Consider the following 25,834-nt stretch of genomic DNA (forward strand, 5'->3'; position numbering starts at 1 on the left):
GAGAAACTGCTTCAGTTTTATTTCTTTATCTATAAAAATACCCAAACTTGAAAAACTCCAAGGAGCCTACCCCAGCACCTGGACAAGTGCAGCTGCCTACACTACAGGCAGAAAAATGGATGCAGCAGGAACACTTGGTTGGAGCAGTTTTAATTCATTCCATCCTCTTGCTCTGGAAGCACCAAGGTGGACCTGAGCATTTCAAACCTCTCCCTTATCTCCACAGAGGGATCTCGCCAGAGCTTCTTCCACCCACCCTTGGGGCAATCTCCTGTGCCAGGCCTGCTCAGCTGCACTGCTAGCAAGGGGCCACCAGCCTGCGCTTCCTGATGCAGGCCCAGATCCACTTGGGGGAGACTCTCTGAGCCCCAGGGTTCTCCTCAGTGTCCCCGATGATGTGCGTGGCCGAGGCCGTGTCGAACTCCGGCACCAGGTCCCCGTCGTAGGCGATGAAGTAGCGCCGGAGCCGGGCGAAGTCCTGCACCGAGGGAGCCAGGTAGAGCTTCACGCCGGTGAAGATGTCCAGCAGTGGCTGTGTGGTGTGCAAGAGCAGAAGCACAGGTTGGGGGAAATTTAAGACTGGGCTGGAGACTGCACTGAATTCACCGAGGCAGGGCCCAGCCCTGTGGTTACCACTCCAAAGCCATGCCCGGTAACTGTCTGCTCTCTGGCCGTGAAACCAGACAGGAGCAGCAGCCCACAGCATGCTGCAGCTGGACTCTGCTTCCCTGGCTGAGGGGAAGTGCTGCTCCACTGCTGCCCTTGCTGCTGACGTGGGCCAGTAGCCCTCATCTAAATGTCTTGGTCTTCACAAGCTGATGCTTCCTAGTGGCAGCAGAACGTAACCACTCTGGCAGGGCAGCTGCTGTCTGCATCAGTCAGGGCTGCTCAGGAAAGTACAGCTCAGTGATTCCTAATCCACTCCTCCAGCCTGCTGCACAGGGGGCTGGAGAGGTCAGTCCTCTCCCTCCACAGCTCCCAGGAAGAGCTGGGCAGTCACAGGCCTCTGCAGAGCAGGGCAGTGATGGGCAGACAGAACACTGGCCTGTGCCATGACAAACCCAACTCTGCAGCCAGGTAAGAGCAGCTGCAGCCACACTGCTGCCTTTACACCGCAGGGGTGGGGGAGGGGAGAGGGGGGCTTGTGACTGCTCTTTCTGCCTTTATTTGGTTTCAACTTAGGGTGCTGCTAGGAGGTGGTTTCAGGCTGCTCCGTGTGAACAGCTCCTCTGAGCCCAGGGGCTGCTCTCCAGCCGTGCCCTACCGTCTTCCCGTTGTCCTCCAGCTCCGAGGCTTTCCGCTTCTCCCCGCGTTTCTCCTCTGCTTTTGGAGGGGATCCAATCACTGCTTTGCTCTCTGGAAACAAAACCCTGTCTCAGCTCTGCTCTCTCTCCAGACACTGGCTGGGCAGTGAAGTGGAAGAGGGGTGGAGAAGAGGAAAAGGGAAGAAGTTTCCTTCCTCCTCCTTGCAAACGCAGCCCGTAAGCAGCGAGGTGCTGGCTGCAGCATCACCCTGCCCTCACCTCCCCTCCCTGCTGTCACCACTGTCCTTTGGAGACTGCTCAGGGATTTGCCTCAAGCTGCCCTCCAGTGACAACACAAATTGATTTCACAGCTTTGCAGTTCACCTCCTGGCCACAACCCTCTGACCAAAGGGCTGCAGCTTCGCTCTTCTGATCAGCCTTGCAGACTGCTCAGGACTCTTTCCTAGGAGGCTCCCAGGGGGCTGCAAGCAGAGAAATCACTCCCAGCAGTTTTGGTATGAACTGTAACTGAGACTGCCAGGTTCAAGGTGCAGCATGGAACATCTGAAAGCTTTTACTGTCCACACAAGTTGCCTAAGCACCAACCTCAACATCATCAGTGCTGTGTCCAGCTTCTCTCAAGCCCAGCACATGCCAGAGGGTGGCTGTTCATGCCACCAGCAACACAGGGCTCTGCCCCTTAACCCTTCCATGGCACTTTCAACACAAAGGCCCAAAGCCAGCCTGCCCCAGACACTGAGAACTCACCCTGGGGCTCCTCTCTCCAACCTACCTTCTGGCTTCTGGGCTTTTGCAGGTGACTTGCTTGGGGGAGTTTTAATCGTGCTGTGTGGTGTGGAAGACCTGGAATTTCCCTCGTTCTCTCCACTGCTGCCAGCTGTGGACTCTCCAGCATCTTCCTCCCCAGCAGTGACACTGAAGTCAGCCTTCTCCTTGGAGAGCTGGTACAGCTCCTGTCCCACAGAAGCAAAGCAGCTGCCTTGAGCCACAGTGAAACCTCTGACAGGAGCTGGACCCTGTGGGCTCCTGTTTCTTCCACCTCTCTCAGAGTTTGCTTTTTCTTCCTGCACCTCCTTGCAGCCATTTTTCCTGTGAGCTCTGCTCAAGCTTTCTGTGCTCCACCCAGCTACACTAAGGGAAACCATGCAGGGAGCTACCCAATGTCCATCATCTGCTGCAGAGCAAGGCAGAGAAACTCCCCAGAGCCTGGCAATGAGCAAACACTACTGCTCACCCAGGGCAGTCTGAAGAGGGAACTTTCCCCTTCTCCCTGCTGCCTGCACAGGGAGCCAGCCAGCGTGGGCAGCAGGTGGGCTGAGCCCCTCCAATGCTGGCATCTGCTGCCAGCACCCTGTGGGCAGTGTGAAGAGAGCCCAAACAACAGAAGTGGGCTGAGAGCTCCTCCACAGCTGACTTACTGCTGGGGATGGCAGGAAACCAACCCCTGACAGGAACATCAGGGAAGGAGCTGCAGGAGCTGCAAGGTGAGTGCAGCCCCAGGGATTCATTTGGCCTCTCTGCTCTGCAGCTGGGCCAGGCTGCCCTTAGCCATTGGAGAGGTGACAGTCACCAACCCTGGATGTGTTTAAAGGTCCTTTGGATGTGGTGCTGGGGGATATGGTTTGGGGTGAACCCTGTGGAGCAGGGATATTGGTTGGACTTGGTGATCCTGAGGCTCTTTTCCAACCTGAATGGTCCTGAGAGACCTCTCCCAACTCCAGCAGTTAGTGGCAGAGAGTAAAGGTCACCTCTCTCAGGAAGGACATTCCTCACCATGAGGGCTGTGACAAGAGCTGACCCAACTGGCTGCCAGCACAGACCCTCCTGAAAGGGCTCAGCAGCTCAAGGCACTCCCCAGGGAAAGCTGAAGCTTCCCAGCAAACGAACCCAGCAATCAGCCTGAGCCCGGAGCGCAGGGGAACTGCAACCCCCACCCTAGGCGGCAGGCAGCAGAGCTCTGCCCTGCACCCCCTGCTGCCTGGATTTCTCTGTCTGAGCACAGCTGCTGCCAGGCCTCCTTCCAGAGGGCGCTGCAGAGGCTGTGACCCACCTTCAGCTGCTGCAGGTTGGTGGCTGTCTGCCAGTCCTTGTCGTCGCGGATGCGGGTGCAGCGAGGGAAGCGGATGGAGATGCCATCGGCAGTGTGGGCTTCAGCCCGGGAGAACTCAGCCCCTGTGATCTCCCACACTGGGGCTTTCTAAAGGCAGCATGCAGGCAGTCAGGTCACAGCCCTGATTCTCATGAACTCACTCTCAGGTGTCTGTGCTCCCCAGCTTCTACACCAAACCCCCTCCCTGCCCCAGCACTCAAACACTCAACTCTTCAGTCCCTTCGATTAGAACAGCTTCTGCCTGCTTCTCAGCCCCTTCAGCAGCCACCTCCAGAGAGCACTTCTGCTGTCAGCCAAGCACAGCACCAAGCACACTGCTACAGCCTGCACAACAGCAGCAACTGTGGGCTTCGAAGCACAGCTTCTCTAACTGAAAGAGCTTCAAGCTTCTCTCCCAGGCAAGCAGCCACAGAACGAGGGGACACAGCCTGGAGCTGTTCCAGGGCAGGTCTAGGCTGGATGTTGTTAGGAAGTTCCTGGCAGAGAGAGTGATTGGCATTGGAATGGGCTGCCCAGGGAGGTGGTGGAGTCTGTGTGGCTGGAGGTGTTGAAGTCAAGCCTGGCTGGGGCACTTAGTGCCATGGTCTGGTTGGTTGGTTGGGGCTGGGTGCTAGGTTGGGCTGGCTGAGCTTGGAGCTCTCTTCCAACCTACTTGATTCTGATTCTATGATTAAAGGAAGTTCACTTCTGGAAGGGATTTATTTGCCAGAAGTGCTGCAGGTATCAATTTCTCCATGAAGCTCTTGGCCTCAAATGCATCTGCAAGATTCAGAGATAAAAACCCTTGTGCTTGATTTCCTGCTCCAAGGATGAACTCTAACCTCATTGAGGGGGACAGCTTGAACACTGAACTGAAGTAAAACCACATCTCAGTGACCCAGGAGAGCTCTTACCTTTGGATCTGGGACAATGAAGTCTGGGTAGTAGATTTTGTTGATTTTTAGCCACCTTGGGATTTTACTGGGATCCTGTGAGTGAAAAGCAAAAACACACCAAAGGAAAATCAATTCATGCCTGACCAGAGGTGGTTCTTGCAAAGGAAGATGCTGAAAGAGCAGCAGCAGCAGGTCAGGCAGGCATTGCACTGCCTTGGTAAGGATGCAGCTTGCTTTGGCCTGCAGCACCAGGTGCACAGCTCTGTAGCAGCTTCTCCCAGCTAGAGTGGCACAGCTGTGGCACAGCTCTGCATTCCTGCCCCTCCAGAGGTCACACAGTGCCAGTGGCTCCAGCTGTGACTGACAGAGTGTTCTCTGTGGCCTCCAGAAGGGCAGTGAGCTCGGCTCTCTGTGCAGCCTTCAGAGGCAGGATTCCTCAACTCAGCCAGTCCCTCACAAGCAGATTGAACTCACTCAGCTCCCGTGGGCCGAGCTGAGCGTTGGCCCCATCTAGTGACTGACCTCACTGACCACAGCGTGCCACGGGGGGTGCTGCTCTGCTCTCCCCAGTGCAGCCCAGCCCGAGGGCACAGATGGTGCCTGGCTGCCCACCCAGCACCTGGGGACAGACCTCAGGAGCTGGCTGCACCTGCCCCTCGAGTGGCAGAGCAGTCCAACCACTCACTGCCAGCACAGCACTGCCACTCTGCCTCCAGCCAGCACCTCAGCAGGAAGGAGGCTTTCACCAAGCCCTTTGCTCAGGCTGCATCAGGAGCAGTGTGGCCAGCAGGAGCAGGGCAGTCCTTCTGCCCCTGCACTCTGCACTGGCCAGGCCACCCCTTAGCTACTGTGTCCAGTTCTGGGCTGGTCAATTGCAGAGAGATGTTGAGGTGCTGGAAGGTGTTTGGAGAAGGGCAGCAAGGCTGGGAAGGGGCCTGGAGCACAGCCCTGTGAGGAGAGGCTGAGGGAGCTGGGGGGGTGCAGCCTGCAGCAGAGGAGGCTCAGGGCAGAGCTGATTGCTGCCTGCAGCTGCCTGAAGGGAGGCTGTAGCCAGGTGGGGTTGGGCTCTGCTGCCAGGCAGCCAGCAGCAGAAGAAGGGGACAGAGCCTGGAGCTGTGCCAGGGCAGGTCTAGGCTGGATGTTATTAGGAAGTTGTTGTCAGAGAGAGTGATTGGCATTGGAATGGGCTGCCCAGGGAGGTGGTGGAGTCACTGTGCCTGGGGGTGTTTAAAAGGAGGCTGCATGAGGCACTTAGTGCCATGGTCTGGTCAGTTAGAAGGTGCTGGGTGCTAGGTTGGACTGGCTGAGCTCAGAGGTCTTTTCCAACCTGGTTAATTCTGTGACTCCTTTGATCACCTGCACACCAGAGCCCCTCTCACCTTGCTGATCTTCACCATGTCCAGCTCTGTCTGCAGTCGTGCCAAGGTGGCATCATCGTGGCCACCAGCACACTTGGTCACAGTGCACCACTTGTCACTCTTGGGATCGTAGCAGCCCATGAGGAAGATGGACATCATCCCACCTGCAGGAGGGGACAGCTCTCAGGGACTTTCCAAGGCACTGAACCCAGCCCCTTTTCCATTCCCTGGGAGTCAAAGGGCCTTGGGCTTGCCATGGCTTCCCGGCATCAGCTCCCTCCAGCTGCACAGAGCCTCTGCCCTCTAAGAGCCCAGCCCAGGACAAGGCTCTGCCGTGCCACTGACCCACAGCGTGCTCACGGCTGCCATCTGATGGGCTGCAGCAGGTGGGCACTGCTACAGCTGCCAGCCTCGTCCTGCGAGGAGACTAAATGCTGCGGGAGACCTAGGACAGAGAAGCTCCTGAGCTAACAGATGCCTGGGTGAAGCCAGCTCCAGACACTTACCTTTGCTGCCTTGCCCATAGAAAGCTCCCAGCACCACCAGGTCAGCAGTGTCAGCCATGGCACCCTCGTTCAGGTAGTCCTTCTTCACCTTCAGCCAGTGTCTCTTCCCTGGCTCATAATTACCCTGGCCAAAAGGAGGGAAGAAGCCCAGTCAGGCAGAGCTGCTGGTGGGCAGCCACCTCCTCCAGCAGCCTTTATTTGATGCAGTGGAGCAGTGCAGGAGCACACCAGTGCCTCAGGGGCAGCAGCTTGGGCTGATGTCAGCACCAAGGAGAGCCCAGAGAGGTTTCCTGGGTGCTCAGCCTTGGATGCTTCACCCACAGCCCCCTGCCTGCTGCTGCTGCTGCCCAGCTACCACACAGCCCCCCGAGGAGTAAAGGTGGACCTGCCTTGACATCTTTCAGCACCAGTCCTTCCAGTCCCTCTCGGATGACTCTGGTGATCATATCTGCCAGATCTGAAGCTTTCTGGAAAGGAAAGGAACTGTCAGCTCCAGGCTGTGCCTCCAAGCTGCTCTGGCTGCAGCAGTGGCACCAAAGCCAGGCCAGCTACAGAGGACAATGCCTCACGTCAGAAGCTTTCCAAGCAGAGCCCACACAAAGCTCTCTTTGCTGCACCTCCAGTGGCCAAGCTGGGAAGAGGACCCAGGAAGGCAAAGGTTTGTGAGTGAAAAGCACTCCTCAGAGATGAGGAAGCCACAGATGGTGTCCTGAGCACATCCCACACACACACAAGATCGGATTCTCCCTGCTGGGCATCTCCTCTCTATCCACATGACCTAACCTCTTTTCTTCTGCCCCAAACGTCCAAGCACTCCCCACCCAGTCCAGGATGCTTCAGCAATCAGCAGCACTGCAGAGAAGCAGCAGGACACAGAGCAGGAGCCGAGCAGGCTGCTCTCACAGCCCTGCCCAGCACACAGGCTGGAGCTGGGCCTCACAGCACCTGAAGCTGCATCCAGCTCCCTGCCATCACACTGCACTCTCAGGTACAAGAGCTATGCTGGCTGCAACATCATCCAGAAGCCAAGAAGAGATCTGAAAGTTAAGATGATGCTGAAGTGTTTGTGGCTGAGGCAAGACAGGAGCCAGGCACGGCCCTCCTGGACACTGCTGCCTGAAGAGGTCTTGCACACAGGCCAGGAGCAGAACCTTTCTGACAGGCAACAACTGCTGCCCATGCAACCTCCATGACAGAGGAGGCCAGGAGCAGGGAGGTGTCTGGGCTGGCCAGGCAGGCTGCCTGGGCACTGGGCTCACCGTGACGTGCTTCATCTCCGAGAAGAGGATGCGGTTGGGGATCTCCACCATGTTGTCGTGGAGGAACCTGCGCCGCTCGCTGAGAGGCCTGCACCAGACACACAACCACAGGCACAGAAGGGTGAGGCTGGAAGGGACCTCTGGAGGTCAGCCAGCCCAGCCCCACTCCTACAGCAGGGCACCCACAGCAGCTTGCCCAGCAGCACAGTGCCAGGGGGGTTGGAAGCTCTCCACACAAGGACACTCCACAGCCTCTCTGGGCAGCCTGCTCCAGGCCTCCAGCACCCTCACAACAAACAACTTGCTCCTCCTCTGCACAGCCAACCTCCTGCCTGACACTTTGTGCCCCTTGGCCTGTCCCTGGGCACCACTGAGCAGAGTCTGGCCCCAGCCTCTTGCCCCCACAGCTTCTTTAGCTCTTGCTGAGCATTGCTCAGCTGCCCTCTGGGGCTGCTCTTCTGCAGGCTCTCAGCCCCAGGGCTCTCAGCCTTTGCTCCTCACAGAGCTGCTCCAGGCCCCTCAGCAGCTCTGCAGCCTCCCCTGGACTCTCTCCAGCACTTCCCTGGCTCTCTGCAACTGGGGAACCCAGAACTGAACCCAGCACTGCAGATGTGGCCTTAACTGGGGCAGAGCAGAGGGGAAAGAGAACATCTCCCTCACGGACGCCAGGAGACCGCTGGCCTTCCACGAGCACATGGCTGGCTCATGGGATGGGTGATTAAGGATGGGAACAGTTTTACCAGGAAGCAGCAGCAGTGAGCACTGAGAAGAGCCCCTGAGATCATGAAATGATCTATGCTATGAGCTCCAGAGAGGACAAGCAGTTCTCTGCTCCCTGCAGGAACTGAGCTACGCGTTAGGAGCTGGGCGTTAACACCTTCAGCTCCAGGGGACAGCGATGAGCTGGGGGCTGAGCCTCACTCTGCTGCCAATTCTGACACTCTGGAACTGTGGAGCAGGTGGAAGCTCCACAACCAAATTCCTCAGCTCAGGAAGGACTCTCCTAAGCTGCCTCAGTTTTACAGGGCTAAGTGGCCAGTCTCTAAACCCTCCAGGCACTGCTCCCGCAGAGGTTGCCTTCCAGCCAGGGAGCCCAGCCAGGCTGCTCTCACACTACCCCGGGCACCTACCTGTCCATCAGGCTGACCTCGTTGAAATAGATGCAGTCAAACACAAAGAGGCAAACGTTGGCATCTTGGAAAGCAGCTTTCTGAAAGACAATCCAGGCCATTATCAGACCTCTGCATCTGGAGCCAGCAGCGAGGTGGAGTTGGAGAAGGAGAACAGAAACAAAAGGCTGCATCTGATCTCCATCTTTTAGTTCTAAGGAGCTTAAGCATCTTTTGCCAGAGAGAATGAAAGCTTTAGACTGAAACGTGTCAAAGCCTCCCCAGCAGCAGCTGAGCACATTCATTTCCTGGTGATGGGGAGAGAACAGCCCAAGGACTTCTGATGTCATGTCACACCCACAGCTGTTGCTGCAACAAAACCCCAAGGCTCCAGAGACTTCTGATCGATGAAGATCAGTCCCAAGTTAAAGCACTCAGTTTTTGTTTCACTGTGCTCTTCCTCACCACCATTTATTCCAGACATGAGCCCCACACACTGTCAACTCAAGAAGAACCTCTCCCAGCCTGCCTTGCCTCAAACAATAAGGAAATCCACTTCAGGATTCTCCAAAGGGATTTTAAACCTTGATCCTGGCACTTTTGTTACTGCCCTGCCAGTGATCAGGTTAATGTCAGCTCTGCTGTACCACAGCAGCACCTTCTCCTCCACATCAGCCTCCCCAGGGATTTCATTCTTCCCCCCCAGGTGCAAGCACCACAGCTCTGAATTCTCCTGGGAGAACAAATCCCCTGCTGGTGTGTTGAAGTCAGCAGAACAAGAACCTCCAGCCACTATAAAGGGCTTTTGGTTGCTCCTTTTACCTTGTGCACACCAAGAGTCCCAAAAGGAAGGGGTTTGCCAGTTTTGTTGTCAATCAGAAGCACTTCTGAATCCAGAATCATACTTTGGCCACCAGGGAAAGCCTGGGGGATGAAGTCCTTAAAATGGGCAACCTTGGAGAGAAAAAAAAACCCAAAGGCAATGAAAATACATCTGTAGGTGAGCAGAGAGACTCAGCCCCGGGCAGTGCTGTGTGTCTGAGGCCCAGGTAGGCCTAGCCTAACTTTCTCCCCCAGTACAGACAGCACAAGCCATAGCAAAGAGCCTTGAACATAGAGAACCAAGTCAGGCAAGCAGGCATTGAGCCTCCCAAACTGCAGTGCACAAAGAGGACTCTCAGGCAGGCAGCAAAACTCCAGTTAGAAACTCTTCATGTCCACCAAATCTACTTGGTTACAAGTCACAGAACGGCAGGGGCTGGAAGGGATCTCTGGAGATCTTTGAGTCCAACCCAGTGCAGCCAGAGCAGGATCACCCAGGGCAGGGCACAGAGGAACACATCCCTATGGCCTGGCTCAGGAGCAGTGTGGGCAGCAGGACAAGGGAGGTTCTTGTGCCCCTGTGCTCAGCACTGCTCAGGCCACCCCTGCAGTGCTGTGTCCAGTTCTGGGCTGGTCAATTGCAGAGAGCTGTTGAGGTGCTGGAAGGTGTTTGGAGCAGGGCAGCAAGGCTGGGGAGGGGCCTGGAGCAGAGCCCTGTGAGGAGAGGCTGAGGGAGCTGGGGGGGTGCAGCCTGCAGCAGAGGAGGCTCAGGGCAGAGCTCATTGCTGCCTGCAGCTGCCTGCAGGGAGGCTGTAGCCAGGTGGGGTTGGGCTCTGCTGCCAGGCAGCCAGCACCAGAAGAAGGGGACACAGCCTGGAGCTGTGCCAGGGCAGGTCTAGGCTGGATGTTGTTAGGAAGTTGTTGTCAGAGAGAGTGATTGGCATTGGAATGGGCTGCCCAGGGAGGTGGTGGAGTCTGTGTGGCTGGAGGTGTTGAAGCCAAGCCTGGCTGGGGCACTTAGTGCCATGGTCTGGTTGGTTGGTTGGGGCTGGGTGCTAGGTTGTGCTGGCTGAGCTTGGAGCTCTCTTCCAACCTGACTGACTCTATGGCTCTAGAGCACAGCAGGAAAAGCTCCCTCAACCTGCTGGCCACACTCTTTCTAATACGTCCCAGGATGCATCCAGAGAAAGCTCCTGTTTGCTTTCCTGCCCGTGGGGACACACTGTTGGCTCATGATCACCCTGCTGTCGACCAGCACTCCCAGGTCCTCTTCCTCAGAGATGCTCTCCATCCTGCACTGCCCCATGGGGCTGCTGTTCTGCAGATGCAGGACCCCACTCCTGCCCTGACTGAAGTGCTGCTTTCCCAGGTTCTAGCTACATAACTCATACTATCAGTATGGTCTGGGTTGGAAGTGACCTCCAAAGATCATCTAAGTCCCACTCACCCCTGCAGTCATAAGGGACATCCTTCACTAGATCAGGTTGCCCTGTGAAGCCTCACCTTGAACATCTCCAGGGCCCAAACAGCTCCCTGGGCAACCTGTCACAGTGTTCCAGCAGCCCTATGGTACAGAACTTCTTCCTAACATCCAATCTAAATCTGCTCTGCTCTAGTTTGAAGCCATTGTCCCTTGTCCTGTTCCTGCAGGCCTTTGCAAACAGCCTCCCTCCCATCCCTCCTAGAGCCCCCTTCAGGTACCAGGAGGTCACTGTTAGGTCTCTGTGGACCCTTTGCCTCTCCGGGCATGATTTACCCTCCCTGCTAGAGGAGCTGTTGTGCCATGCAGTGGTGTTTACAGAAGGGCTGGCAGGGCAGCAGAGAGAGTTTGCAGGTGGCTTACTTTGTGTGGGAGGACAGGTTTGAGGCTCCTGCTGAAGTAGCTGAAGTGGTCTCCATTCTTGTGGACCTGCACCCTCTCCCCGTCGTACTTGATCTCCGCGTACATGCCGTTGGGACACTTCTTCATGGCATACTCGATGGACTTGCAGGCTTCAGCCTGGGGAGGTGCAGAGAGAGAGGAGGGCACAGGAGGTTAGGGCTTGGAAGGGACCTCTGGAGATCACAGAATCAGTCAGGGTTGGAAGGGAGCACAAGGAGCAGCCAGTTCCAAGCCTCCTGCCATGCCCAGGGACACCCTACCCTAGAGCAGGCTGCACACAGCCTCAGCCAGCCTGGCCTCAAACACCTCCAGCCATGGGGCCTCAGCCACCTCCCTGGGCAACCCATTCCAGCCTCTCACCACTCTCCTGCTCAACAACTTCCTCCTCACCTCCAGCCTCACTCTCCCCACCTCCACCTTTGCTCCATTCCCCGAACTCCTGCCACTCACAGCCTCAAAAGTCCCTCCTCAGCTTTTTTAGAGGCCCCTTCAGATCCTGGAAGGTCACAAGAAGGTCACCTGGGAGCCTCCTCTGCTCCAGCCTGCACAGCCCCAACTCTTTCAGTCTGTGCTCACAGCAGAGCTGCTGCAGCATCCTCCTGGCCCTGCTCTGGACACACTCCAGCATCTCCACAGCCCTCTTGCCCCAGGGGCTCCAGAGCTGGATGCAGGACTCCAGCTGGGGTCTCAGCAGAGCAGAGCAGAGGGGGAGAATCCCCTCCCTGGCCCTGCTGGCCACACTTCTGCTGCTGCAGCCCAGCCTCTGCTTGGCTCTCTGGGCTGCAAGTGCACACTGCTGGCTCCTGCTGAGCTTCTCCTCCAGCAGCACCCCCAAGTCCCTCTGCTCAGGGCTGCTCTCCAGCCACTCTCTGCCCAGCCTGGAGTTGTGCGTGGCATTGTCTTGACCCAGCTGTAGGACCTTGACCTTGGTCCTGTTGAAGCTTCTGAGCTTGGCTTGTGCCCACCTCTGCAGCCTGCCCAGGTCTCTCTGGCTGGATCCCTGCCCTGCAGCCTGTCTGCTGCACCACACAGCTTGGTGTGGGCAGCAAACCTGCTGAGAGTGCACTCAGAGCTACTGTCCTTAGAACCCACAAAGATGCTGAACAAGATCTTCCAGTGCAACCCCCCTGCCAGAGCAGGACCAGGAATCTAGCACAGGAACACATCCAGACAGGCCTGGAAAGGCCCCAGAGGAGGAGACTCCACAACCTCTCTGGGCAGCCTGTGCCAGGGCTCTGGGACCCTTCCAGTCAAGATTTTCTTCCTCACGCTGAGGTGGAACTCTCTGTGCTGGAGTTTCCATCCCTTGTCCTATCCCAGGGCACAGGTGAGCTGAGGCTGTCCCTGTCCCTTCCTTCCTGCCCCCCAGCCCTCAGCTATTGATAGACATTTATTAAACCCCCTCCCAGCCTTCCCTTCACCAGACTAAACAGCCCCAGGTCCCCCAACCTCTCTTCATCCGGCAGTACTCCAGTCCCTGCAGCGTCCTTAGAGTCCTTACTGGAGTAGATCCCTGTCCCTCCTGAACTGGGGAGCTCCAGTAGATCCCTGTCCCTCCTGAACTGGGGAGCTCCAGTAGATCCCTGTCCCTCCTGAACTGGGGAGCTCCAGTAGATCCCTGTCCCTCCTGAACTGGGAAGCCCAGAGCTGGATGCAATAATCCAGGTGAGGTTTCACCAGGGCAGAGCAGAGGGGCAGGAGAACCTGCCTGGATCTGCTGGACACTCTCCTCTCAATGGTCCCCAAGTTCCAACGGCTCAGATGGTAGATTCAAAACCTCAGCTACTCTGACCTCAGCTCATGAAGCAGTTACTCATCCTTTGTAGCTCTTTCTGTCCAGGGTTTCTGCTACCCAGTTCAGGCTTTCCAACTCTTCATTACTCACCGACTCAGCCTCATCTGCACAAGCCCAGCTAATTACAGCTTCTCAGCACTTACCTCCCCAGAGGTGTTAAGTGCTGTGCCTAACCCAGGTTAGTTAACCCTTAGTTGTTCAAAAAGCAACCCTCAGACTAATCTAAAAATCTCTAATCTACTGGGAAGCTGTTTCCAGAGAAAGGATCAACCTCTGGAGTGACAGCAAACAAAGAGGTCACTTCTGGCCTGAAAGCAAAAGTCAAGATTGAGCTTCTGCAGCATCACAGGAGGTGCAAGTCCTGAGTACACTCAGCAGTGGCCTCTTGGCAGAGAACACTTCCTAAGATGACATCAAAGCTAAAGTCACAGCTCACAGGATGTTAGGGGTTGGGAGGGACCTCCCCAGATCATTGAGTCCAACCCCCCTGCCAGAGCAGGACAAGAGAATCCAGTGCAGGGCACACAGGAACACATCCAGAGAGGGCTGGAAAGGCTCCAGAGAAGGAGACTCCACAACCTCTCTGGGCAGCCTGTGCCAGGGCTCTGGGCCCCTTCCAGGCAAGAAGTTCTTCCTGGTGTTGAGGTGGAACTTCCTGTACTGCAGTTTCCATCCACTGCCTCTTGTTCTATCCCAGGGTGGAGGTGAGCAGAGGCTGTCCCTGTCCCTTCCTTCCTGCCCCCCAGCCCTCCCATGCAGTCACCTATCCACCTCCTGCTCGCACAGGGCAGGGGCTGCGCCAGCACACTGAGCCTCCACCTCTGGCTCGGCTGAAGGTCACCAGGGCAGCAGAGCCAACATTACCAGCATGGGCTGAACTGGAGTCATCAGAGAGGCCTGAACACTGAGGGTCTTCTTCACCCCTGGCACCTTCTCAGCCTCCTGCTGGTTCCTCAGCACTCGCTCCACCACGTCCTGCAGGTTGCGTGACGCTTTGAAGGCTTCGTAAGCGTTGGGATCCAAAGCATCCAACCTTGGGTGGAGGAAGGAGACAGGGATCAGCCTCAGGGCTGCTGCTCCTGCCTGGGGAGGCTAAAGCCCACTGCTGCTTTGACTTGCCAGCCACAGGTCAGACTTACACGTGCTTTGCTCCAGCATTCATTTTCAAGTCGTGCTTAATGAGCCTGATGATGCACTTCAGGTCGTTGCCTGTACACCTGCAAGGCAAGAGGAGACAGAAATGGCAGCCAGAGCTCAGCTCCCTTCCATGGACAACAGAACCTGAGCCAGGTCTTTGCCTTCTGTAGGCTCTCATAGAATCACAGAATGGTTTAGGTTGGAAAGGACCTCAAAGCTCAGCCACTTTCAACCCCCAGCCATAGGCAGGGACACCTCCCACTAGAGCAGGTTGCATCCAACCTGGTCCTGAACACCTTCAGGGAGGTTGTGGAGCACAGAAGCACCCAATGTGATCAAAGATCACATTGGGTGCTTCTGTGCTCCACAACCTCCCTGGGAAACCTGTGCAAGTGTCTCAGCACCCCTAACCTGTGCAAGTGTCTCAGCACCCCCAACCTGTGCCAGTGTCTCAGCACCCCCAACCTGTGCCAGTGTCTCAGCACCCTCACTGTAAACAACTTCTTCCTAACATCCACTTTCAATCTCCCCTCTGCCACTTCAAACCCATTCCTCCTCCTCCTCCTGTCATTCCCAGACCTTGGCAACAGTCCCTTCCCCAGCCCTCCTGGAGCTCTCTTTGGATACTGGAAGGCCACCACAAGGTCTCCTTGAAGCCTTCTCTTCTCCAGGCTGAAAAAACCCAACTCTCATAGCCTGGCCTCATAGGAGAGGTTCTTCAGCCCTCTGAGCTTCTTCAACTCAACTGAGGGACAGAGGTGACAGCTCAGAGGCACAAGGGAACACCCCAGAGGCATCACTGTTTGAATGGCAACATTGGTTCTGCCTCAGCCTTGACACAGCTTCAAACCACCACTGAGTGGATCAGGAGTAAGTGACCCTCAGACCAAGAGCCTTCAACATGTCCAAGTGGCTTGAAGACTCTCCCCACCATACCTGACAACAGCAACTCTATTAACAGAGATGTACCACTCAGTTCTGCAAGCTGCTTTTTCAGTAGACCTAGGAGTGCCTTGATAGGCAAGGATGAAACTCTTTGGGATGAAGAGGCACCACACACCTTCTCCACTGCTGCTCAGCAGTCACTGAGTCTTAACCAGAGCACTGAGAGCAGCTTGGAGATGTTAACTTCAGTCCCTGCGGCTTCTAAATACAGTGGGTTGGGTTGGAAGGGACCTCCAAAGAGCACCCAGTGCAACCCCCCTGCAGTCAGCAGGGACATCCTCCTCTAGATCAAGATGCTGACTTGTCCAGCCTCATCTTGAGTATCTCCAGGGATGGGGCCTCAACCACCTCCCTGAGTAACCTGTTGCAGTACCCTCCTGGTGCAGAACTTGCTCCTCACATTCAGTTTCAATCTCTGCTCTCAACCCGACCTGCTCACAATCTCCTCTGCTCTCAACCTCCTCTCATTTCAAACCACTGCCCCTGGTCCTCTCCCTGCAGGCCTTTTCAAACAGTCCCTCCACAGCTTGCTTGTGGCCCCCTTCAGGTACTGGCAGGCTGCAATTAGGTCTCCCTGGAGCCTTCTCTTTTCCAGCTCCCTCAGCCTGTCTTGCACCAGAGGTGCTCCAACCCTCTGATCATTATTATGGCCCTCCTGTAGAACCTCTCCATGACCTGACTGCAGCTTGTGACACGCAGATAACCACTGCTGGTTGTGGGGTGCACCTCCAGAGGCTGATTCTGTGATGGATCAAGAACTGGCTGGATGGCAGAACCCAGAGAGTGGTGGTGAATGCTGCCACATCCAGTTGGCAGCTGTCACTAGTGGTGTTCCCCAAGGATCAGTGCTGGGCCCAGTCCTGTTCAATATCTTTATTGATGATCTGGAGCAGGGGATTGAGTCCAGCAGCAGTAAGTTTGCAGATGACACCAAGCTAGGAGCAGTCTGGAGCTGTTGGAAGGTAGGAGAGCCCTGCAGAGGGACCTGCACAGGCTGCATGGGTGGGCAGAGGCCAAGGGGATGAGATTCAACAAGGCCAAGTGCAGGGTTCTGCACTTTGGCCACAACAACCCCGAGCAGCACTACAGGCTGGGGCCAGAGTGGCTGAGAGCAGCCAGGCAGAGAGGGAGCTGGGGGTGGTGGGAGAGAGGAGCTGCAGAGGAGGCAGCAGTGCCCAGGTGGGCAGCAGAGCCAATGGCATCCTGGGCTGGCTCAGGAGCAGTGTGAGCAGCAGGACAAGGGAGGTTCTTGTGCCCCTGTGCTCAGCACTGCTCAGGCCACCCCTGGAGTGCTGTGTCCAGTTCTGGGCTCCTCCATTCAAGAAGGATGTTGAGGTGCTGGAAGGTGTTTGGAGAAGGGCAGCAAGGCTGGGGAGGGGCCTGGAGCACAGCCCTGTGAGGAGAGGCTGAGGGAGCTGGGGGGGTGCAGCCTGCAGAAGAGGAGGCTCAGGGCAGAGCTCATTGTTGTCTGCAGGGAGGCTGTAGCCAGGTGGGGTTGGGCTCTGCTGCCAGGCAGCCAGGGACAGAAGAAGGGGACAGAGCCTGGAGCTGTGCCAGGGCAGGTCTAGGCTGGATGTTGTTAGGAAGTTGTTGTCAGAGAGAGTGATTGGCACTGGAATGGGCTGCCCAGGGAGGTGGTGGAGTCACCTTCCCTGGAAGTGTTCAAGCAAAGCCTGGCTGAGGCACTTAGTGCCATGGTCTGGTTGACTGGATAGGACTGGGTGCTAGGTTGGGCTGGCTGAGCTTGGAGCTCTCTTCCAACCTGCTTGATTCTGTGATTCTATGATTCCTCTCCTTACCTGCGAGAGATGTGCTGCAGCACACTTTGCTGGTCATCCTCCTTAGTGAGCTTTGACAGCTGGATCAGGAACTCATCCACCTCTTGGATGGTCAGGAGGCTTTTGGCTGCTGGGGGACAAGTCTTGCTCTGCTCGAAGAAGAGGCGCACGGTCTCGGAAACATCTCCCTGTCTCCAGAAACAGAGCAAGGGGAGGGGTCAGAGCTAGGGCTGGGGAAGGGAGGCAGCCCTGGGCTTCACCATGCATCCAGCAAGGAGGATAAAAGACAGGAATGCTGCTGGGATTGCCTGAAGGAGTTGGAATCAGAGAGAACACAAAGCTGCCAGGACACAAAAGCAAGCGAAACAGCTGAGGCGCCGGAGGGCAGTAGTGTCACCTCCCTGCTGCTGGCTGCTGCAGCACCACAGGCTGCTCCCTCAGGACGAAGCCACTCCTGCATCCACGGACCTGAACCACTCTATCCATGCCTTGCCGTGTGCTGCCTTCCCATGGCAACAGAGAGCAGCAAGAAGTAGCTTCATTAACCCCCGGTTGGCTCCACCTTGCAGTCGGTCACCCACTGCTGAGGGCTGGCACTAAGTGCACACCTGCGAGCACCTGCACTTGTGTGAGGGCAGCTTAAATCTAGGCACTGACTGGAGCTCACTCACAGATCTGCCAACTGAAGCAGGTTTTGATAGGTGATGGCACAAAGAAGGTGCCATAAACCAGCAGAACAAGTTAGGCAGAGCAGCTGAGAGGAAGCAGAGGCAGCCCAACTTGCCCAGATAGGTTAATGTCACTGCCTAGAGCTCTGCAGGTGAACTCTCATCCTGTGTTCTGCTGTTTCCTAAAGGTTCCAGCTGGCAAAAAGTGCTGTGAGAACTGTTAAAGAGATAAAACCCTACCAAATTACCAACTCCCACTCTAGCATAGAATCACAGGATCATAGACTCAGTCAGGGCTGGAAGGGAGCACAAGGAGCAGCCAGTCCCAACCCCCTGCCATGCCCAGGGACACCCTACCCTAGAGCAGGCTGCACACAGCCTCAGCCAGCCTGGCCTCAAACACCTCCAGCCATGGGGCCTCAACCCCCTCCCTGGGCAACCCAGTCCAGCCTCTCACCACTCTCCTGCTCAACAACTTCCTCCTCACCTCCAGCCTCACTCTCCCCACCTCCACCTTTGCTCCATTCCCCCCACTCCTGCCACTCCCTCACATCCTCAAAAGTCCCTCCCCAGCTTTTTTGGAGCCCCCTTCAGATCCTGGCAGGCCACAAGAAGGTCACCTGGAAGCCTCCTCTGCTCCAGCCTGCACAGCCCCAACTCTTTCAGTCTGTGCTCACAGCAGAGCTGCTGCAGCCTCTCAGCATCCTCCTGGCCCTCCACAGCCCTCTTGTCCCAGGGGCTCCAGAGCTGGATGCAGGACTCCAGCTGGGGTCTCAGCAGAGCAGAGCAGAGGGGGAGAATCCCCTCCCTGGCCCTGCTGGCCACACTTCTGCTGCTGCAGCCCAGCCTCTGCTTGGCTCTCTGGGCTGCAAGTGCACACTGCTGGCTCCTGCTGAGCTTCTCCTCCAGCAGCACCCCCAAGTCCCTCTGCTCAGGGCTGCTCTCCAGCCACTCTCTGCCCAGCCTGGAGTTGTGCTTGGCATTGCCTCGACCCAGCTGCAGGACCTTCCACTTGGTCCTGTTGAAGCTCCTGAGCTTGGCTTGTGCCCACCTCTGCAGCCTGCCCAGGTCCCTCTGGATGGATCCTGCCCTGCAGCCTGGCTGCTGCACCACACAGCTTGGTGTGGGCAGCAAACCTGCTGAGGCTGCACTCAGTGCCTCTGTCCATGGCACCCACAAAGATGCTGAACAAGCCTGGTCCCAGGACTGATCCCTGAGGGACTCTGCTCGTCCCTGGCCTCCACTTGGCCATGAAGCCACTGAGAGCAGCCACACAAACCATGTTTCAAAGCAGACTGCAGAATGCCCACAGCAGAGGGTGAGAAAAGCAGAGAGCTGCTGCCTGGACTCACCTGCTCCAGGTCCCGGACCATTTCTTCTTGGCTGCAGTTGAAGATCCTACTGAACAGCTTCACAATCTGTTTGTCATTCAGGTTGTAAACCATTTTAATGACCCCTGGTAGCAGCAGCTTGATGGTCAGGTAGACATCCCCATGAAAGCCATCTGGAAAACAACCACCAGCACAGCACAGACCGTTAGAACCTGTCAGCAGTCAGCTGGGGTTTTGTTTGTGCACATCAGCATGACCCCAGGGGGATAAAAACCTCCCCTGCAGCTGGGGCTTCCTCTTCCCACCAAGCTCTTCTGCTTCGTGTGCAAGAGCTCCCAGGGGACACATGCACAACTGCCCTCCAAATCTCAGCAGTGAGTTTGGCAGCACCTGCAAACTTGCCCCACACTCCTAGACTGCAACATTCTTCTCTCTGTGGGAGCTAAACAACTCTGTCAGCAACAGAAGGAGGGGACACAGCCTCAAGTTCTGTAGGGGGAGGCTCAGGCTGGATGTTAGGAGGAAGCTGTTGTCAGAGAGAGTGATTGGCACTGGAATGGGCTGCCCAGGGAGGTGGTGGAGTCTGTGTGGCTGGAGGTGTTGAAGCCAAGCCTGGCTGGGGCACTTAGTGCCATGGTCTGGTTGGTTGGTTGGGGCTGGGTGCTAGGTTGGGCTGGCTGAGCTTGGAGCTCTCTTCCAGCCTGCTTGATTCCATGATTGGATGGGGCTGGGAGCTAGGTTGGGCTGGGTGAGCCTGGAGGTCTCTTCCAACCTGGTTGGTTTGATGATTCTATGATTCCACAGGTCAGAAATCACTGCAGCCCCCAGCAAACACCTGGGTGGGTCACAAATAGTCACTGCAGCCCCCAGCAAACACCTGGGGGGGTCACAAACCATCACTGCAGCCCCCAGCAAACACCTGGGTGGGTCACAAATAGTCACTGCAGCCCCCAGCAAACACCTGGGGGGGTCACAAACCATCACTGCAGCCCCCAGCAAACACCTGGGGGGGTCACAAATAGTCACTGCAGCCCCCAGCAAACACCTGGGTGGGTCACAAATAGTCACTGCAGCCCCCAGCAAACACCTGGGGGGGTCACAAACCATCACTGCAGCCCCCAGTAAACACCTGGGTGGGTCACAAACCATCACTGCAGCCCCCAGCAAACACCTGGGTGGGTCACAAATAGTCACTGCAGCCCCCAGCAAACACCTGGGGGGGTCACAAACCATCACTGCAGCCCCCAGTAAACACCTGGGTGGGTCACAAACCATCACTGCAGCCCCCAGTAAACACCTGGGGGGGGGTCACAAATAGTCACTGCAGCCCCCAGCAAACACCTGGGGGGGTCAGAAAGGACTGCAGCACACAGCCTGGATTGCACAGCAACCAGCTTTTATTTCACCCTGGCTTTGACAGTAGCAGTTGATGTGGGTTTTGAGAGGGATCTGATATACTGAGAGTGCTTGCAGTGCTGTGTCCAGCTGAGGGACCCTCACCAAAAGAGGGCATGGGTCTGCTTGAGCATGTCCAGAGGAGGCCACTAAGATGATTAGGGGGCTGCAGAACCTCCCCTGTGAGGACAAGCTGGGAGAGTTGGGGCTGTTCAGCCTGGAGAAGGCTCCAGGGAGACTTTAGAGCAGCCTTCCAGTAGCTGAAGGGGCTCCAGGAGAGCTGGGGAGGGGCTGTTTAGAAGGATCTGTGGTGACAGGACAAGGGGCAATGGTTTGGAACCCAGGCAGGGGGGATTCAGGTTGGACATCAGGAGGAAGTTCTGCACAATGAGGATGGTGAAATACTGGAACAGGTTGCACAGGGATGTGGTGGAGGCCTCACAGGATCACAGAACCATCCAGGTAGGCAAAGCCCCTCAGGAGCACCAAGTCCAACCTAGAACCCTACTCTACAACATTCACCTTAAACCACAGCCCCAAGCAGCACATCCAAACCACCCTGAAACACAGCCAGCCTGGGTGACTCCACCACCTCCCTGGGCAGCTCATTCCAGCCCCTGACCACTCTCTCCACGAAAAAGCACTCCCCTAATGTCCAATCTAAACCTCCCCAGCCTCAGCTTGAGGCCATTCCCCCTCAGAGACCTTCAAGATCAGCCCTGGGCAGCCTGCTCCAGCTGGGAGTTGTCCCTGCTGACCGCGGTGGGGTCGGACAAGATGACCTTTGAGGGTTCCTTCCAACCTGATGCAACCTGTGAAGGGCAAGCAGGAATCCTACCTCCCCCAGAGCCCTTCCTGAGGAAGTCCTGGATGATCTGTGTTTTCACATTGTAGCTGGGCTTCTCTGCCACCATGGCACAGAGCTTCCTGAACTCCCGCAGCAGGCAGTCCTTGTGCTTGGGGTCGCAGTTCTTGGCAGACAGGCTGGACTTGTGGGAAGAGTTTGCAGAGACATCTTCTGAATTCTTTGGCTTGGCTGCACCAGAGACAGGACAAGTTGGGGTTTTTTTTTTAACAAGTACAGCAGGATTCAAGCTCTGAAGTTGAGGCTGCCCCTGCTTGGCAAAGCGGAGTGAAAAACCTTAGCTCGGCAGTGAGGCTTCAGATTCCAGTGCCTCAACATCTCTCTTCTGCTGAGGAGCACAGAGCTGGGCAGCTCTTTGCAGGGTAAGCTGCTCAGGAGTAACACTCCACAAATGCTGCACCCAGGATCCCTCACAACTCCTTTACACCCTGTGTGGGCTACCTTTAGTCTGCGCCATCACAGCTTGAACCTGGCCAATGGGCCAAGGCAGCACTGTGCCAGTGAGGGTGCTGGGGCCCTGCAGGCTGCTCAGAGAGGCTGTGGAGTCTCCTTGTGTGGAGAGCTTCCAAAGCCACCTGGGCACTGTGCTGCTGGGCAAGCTGCTGTGGGTGCCCTGCTGGAGCAGGGGGTTGGTCTGGATGATCTCCAGAGGTCCCTTCCAGCCCCACCCTGCTGGGATTCTGCTTTGGTGACAGCATCTTTCCTTTTTAGCTCAGCAAAGTGGGAGGCCTCCCTCAGGAGAGTCAGGCTGAGGCTGGGCACTGTGCTGCTGGGCAAGCTGCTGTGGGTGCCCTGCTTGAGCAAGGGGTTGAACTGGATGGTCTCTAGAGGTCCAATTGCAGCCCCCACTGTGTTTGGACTTTAGGATGCTGTTACTACATGAACATTGTTTCCTTGGTGATCCCAGACCCTCAAACATCAGCTCTTTCAGGACTGACAGCCTAAGGCAGCACTAACAATTTCTGCCAAAGCAGGTTCTGAAGAGGTCATTACAACTAAAACACCTGAGGCAGTTAAGACATTGCTGCTCTGCACCAAGATAAAACACTTCTGATGCTGACATGGTAAGAGAAGAATCCCTCAGAATTGTTTTCTTCACTCCTACCTGTGAAGCCAGAGAACTTCTTTGGTGATGGATTGGTGAGACCTACTGGATCCTTTGTAGTCAGCTGTCCTGTGGCAGTCAGCTTAGCTTGGACTATCACTTTCTTCTTAGGTGTACCTCCACTCTTGGAATTAGCTTCTGTAAAACAGGAAGGTTCAAAGCAGCAGTCAAGAAATCATCTCAGCTTTCCACCACGTTTTATGTAACATAAAAAAGACCTGGGGATGGAGGAGGGGAAAAGATCAAAAAGCAATGGTTTTCAGGTAGCAGAATTGAAAAGTCTACATAATCTACTAAAAACCATGGAAGCACAACAGCTGAAATGGAAAAATCACTGATGCTTCCTCCTGGGATTTGATCTGCCCATGTCTGTGCCACAGAATGGATGGGTGGGCAGAGGCCAATGGGATGAGACTGAACAAGGCCAAGGGCAGGGTTCTGCACTTTGGCCACAACAACCCCAAGCAGTGCTACAGGCTGGGGCCAGAGTGGCTGAGAGCAGCCAGGCAGAGAGGGAGCTGGGGGTGCTGGCAGAGAGGAGCTGCAGAGGAGGCAGCAGTGCCCAGGTGGGCTGCAGAGCCAATGGCATCCTGGGCTGGATCAGGAGCAGTGTGGGCAGCAGGACAAGGGAGGTTCTTGTGCCCCTGTGCTCAGCACTGCTCAGGCCACCCCTGCAGTGCTGTGTCCAGTTCTGGGCTCCTCCATTGCAGAGAGATGTTGAGGTGCTGGAAGGTGTTTGGAGCAGGGCAGCAAGGCTGGGGAGGGGCCTGGAGCACAGCCCTGTGAGGAGAGGCTGAGGGAGCTGGGGGGGTGCAGCCTGCAGCAGAGGAGGCTCAGGGCAGAGCTCATTGCTGCCTGCAGCTGCCTGCAGGGAGGCTGTAGCCAGGTGGGGTTGGGCTCTGCTGCCAGGCAGCCAGCAGCAGAAGAAGGGGACACAGCCTGGAGCTGTGCCAGGGCAGGTCTAGGCTGGATGTTAGGATGCAGTTCCTGGCAGAGAGTGATTGGCATTGGAATGGGCTGCCCAGGGAGGTGGTGGAGTCTGTGTGGCTGGAGGTGTTGAAGCCAAGCCTGGCTGGGGCACTGAGTGCCATGGTCTGGTTGGTTGGTTGGGGCTGGGTGCTAGGTTGGGCTGGCTGAGCTTGGAGCTCTCTTCCAACCTGCTTGATTCTATGAATGACAGAAACATGCAGATTGGCAAAGCCTCTCAGGATCACCAAGTCCAATCTATAACCCTACTGTACAAGATTCTCCTTAAATCCCAAGCACCACATCCAAATCACCCTTAAAATGTGAATTAAGTCACCTAAACCTTATCCATAAACAGCTGAGAGAAATGACTTAGGACATGACTGCTTCTTCCCCTTCCTACGGAGCTAAGACAGATTTAACTGGAGGTGGAGAGATTCAGATTAGATGTGAGAAGGAAGTTCTTCACCACGAGAGTGGTGAGACCTTGGAATGGGTTGCCCAGGGAGGTGGTTGAGGCCCCATCCCTTGAGATCAGAGAATCATACAATCAAAGAGGTTGGAAGAGAGCTCCAAGCTCAGCCAGCCCAACCTAGCACCCAGAACCAACCAACCAGACCATGGCACTAAGTGCCCCAGCCAGGCTTGGCTTCAGCACCTCCAGCCACACAGACTCCACCACCTCCCTGGGCAGCCCATTCCAATGCCAATCACTCTCTCTGCCAGGAACTTTCTAACAACATCCAGCCTAGACCTGCCCTGGCACAGCTCCAGGCTCTGTCCCCTTCTTCTGTCCCTGGCTGCCTGGCAGCAGAGCCCAACCCCACCTGGCTACAGCCTCCCTGCAGGCAGCAATGAGCTCTGCCCTGAGCCTCCTCTGCTGCAGGCTGCACCCCCCCAGCTCCCTCAGCCTCTCCTCACAGGGCTGTGCTCCAGGCCCCTCCCCAGCCTTGCTGCCCTTCTCCAAACACCTTCCAGCACCTCAACAGCTCTCTGCAATTAACCAGCCCAGAACTGGACACAGCACTCAAGGGGTGGCTTGACCAGTGCTGAGTACAGGGGAAGAAGAACCTCCTTTGTCCCACTTTATGAGGCTGTGGCCAGTCTGATCCAGGGTAGGGTGTCCCTGTCCCTGGCAGGGGGGTTGGAACTAGATGATCCTTGTGTTTCCTTCCAACCCTGACTGATTCTATCACTCCACCTGAGCAGCACTACTGCTGCCTTTGTCACTAGGCCAGACCAAGACATCAGTGATGGCCTCTCAGCCTGGTTTTGTGGCAGTCAGTGTCCTGACCTGCACAAGAATAAAGCAGAGCAGCGAGCCAGGCTGTGGCTTGTGTCTCACCTGAGATGTGCTTGTTGATCAATTCCTTCTCCCCATCCTGGAGCTCCTCCCATCCTTCCAGGTCTGTGATGTCCTCTATTTTCTTGGTGGTGGCCCGAGCCTTGTCTAGCTTCTCAAAAATGCACTTCACGTGGTACCACTCCTTCATGTCCCCGCCAGACTCCGTGAAAGGGTTGGGCACAATCTTCCCAATGCGAACCATCCCCTTCACGATCTTCTCCTTGCACTTCTTGCAGCCTGCCGTGCCGCGCTTGGCGTAGTCTACGCAGTACCTCTGCTCCGCCATCTCCCCCGCGGCCGTGCAGGCCCGGCGGGGCCAAGCGCTCCAAAGAGGAGAGCCAGGCAAAGCCCCAGCACCGCCGCTGCACCGCACGGACACGGGCCGCGGCTGCAGCGGGGGCCGGGGGCCGGGGCTGGCCCCGCGGAGGCACGGGGAAGGTCTCGGCGAGCAGAGCTGTGCGGGAGGGCAGGAGAGTCCTGCGCACCTGCCGAGGGCTCGGGCAGCCAGAGACAGCGTCCTGATGCCGCTGGGCATCCACGCTGCGCTGTGCCTGCTGCAAACGAGAGAGGAGAGACGCTGAGCCGCCCCCGGACTCGCTGTGGGCGCCGGCCCCCGGGCTCGGCGGGGGACGGGAGGCCCCAACCCTCACCCCTCTTTCCCGGGCCTGCCCCGCAACGGCCGCGGATTCGGTCCTGCAGCCCCCAACGGCCTCCAGCAGCCCCGGAGAGCGTTCCGCAGGTCCCGATCCTCCACACGCCTCCGCTACGGCTCCCTCCCCATGCTCAGAACCCGCCAGCCCCGAAGCCTCGGCCCCTTTCATCCCGCACCAGCGCCGCTTTCCCGCCCTGGCGGCCCAACGGCCCAACGGCTATCGCCCGCCGCTGACAGGCCCCGAGACACCTCCGCAGCGCTCACCGAGACCCTCAGGGCGCCGCCATCCCGTTCTCAGCCCCGGCCGGCGGACACGGACACGGACACGACCCCGCTCCCGTCCGCGCCGCAGCTCGGCGCCAGCGCCGCCGCCTGCCCGTGCGCCTCGCGGGCTGCCGTAGGGCCGCGCGCCCAGCCCCGCCCCGCCCCTTCCGGCCCGGAGGGCGCGCGCCGGCGCCAGGAGCCGCTTGCCGGCGGTCGGCCCCGCCCCGGCGGCTCGGGCCCCGCCCCCCGCAGCTCAGACCCCGCCCCCCGCAGCTCAGGCACCGCCCCCCGCAACTCAGTCCCCGCCTCCTCCCCTCCCGCCCCGCTGGGGCCCCGCCCCCCGCAGCTCGCGCTTTCCCGCGCTCAGCGCCGCCGCGGCCGTGCGGAGATGCTGCCCCCGAC

At 57.1% G+C, this 25,834-nt stretch overlaps 1 protein-coding gene across 1 annotated transcript; it reads right to left on the reverse strand.

The window, feature by feature from the left end:
• On the reverse strand, positions 1-25,490 carry LIG3 (DNA ligase 3). Its single transcript, XM_064166749.1, has 20 exons — positions 25,433-25,490; positions 24,517-25,070; positions 22,206-22,343; positions 21,074-21,271; positions 18,862-19,013; positions 16,863-17,029; positions 14,121-14,198; positions 13,846-14,014; positions 11,148-11,303; positions 9,305-9,436; positions 8,504-8,583; positions 7,374-7,461; positions 6,504-6,581; positions 6,115-6,238; positions 5,630-5,772; positions 4,269-4,343; positions 3,316-3,462; positions 2,038-2,218; positions 1,265-1,356; positions 1-532 (listed from the first exon to the last, which is right to left on the reverse strand). Exons 2-20 carry the CDS (start codon positions 25,049-25,051, stop codon positions 299-301), a joined length of 2,967 nt encoding a protein of 988 aa, XP_064022819.1. The 5' UTR covers positions 25,052-25,070; positions 25,433-25,490; the 3' UTR covers positions 1-298.
• Positions 25,491-25,834: the final 344 nt, after the last annotated feature.

The sequence above is a fragment of the Pogoniulus pusillus genome, chromosome 27 (assembly GCF_015220805.1).
Source record: "Pogoniulus pusillus isolate bPogPus1 chromosome 27, bPogPus1.pri, whole genome shotgun sequence".
Taxonomy (NCBI): domain Eukaryota; kingdom Metazoa; phylum Chordata; class Aves; order Piciformes; family Lybiidae; genus Pogoniulus; species Pogoniulus pusillus.

Coding starts and splice junctions, on each gene's coding strand:
- LIG3 (XM_064166749.1), bottom strand. CDS start 25,051: ATGCCCAGCGGCATCAGGACGCTGTCTCTGGCTGCCCGAGCCCTCGGC. Junction 3,463..4,268: donor TCATTGTCCCAGATCCAAAG/GTAAGAGCTCTC, acceptor TGCTGCCTTTAG/AAAGCCCCAGTGTGGGAGAT. Junction 2,219..3,315: donor CCAACCTGCAGCAGCTGAAG/GTGGGTCACAGC, acceptor TCTGTGGGACAG/GAGCTGTACCAGCTCTCCAA.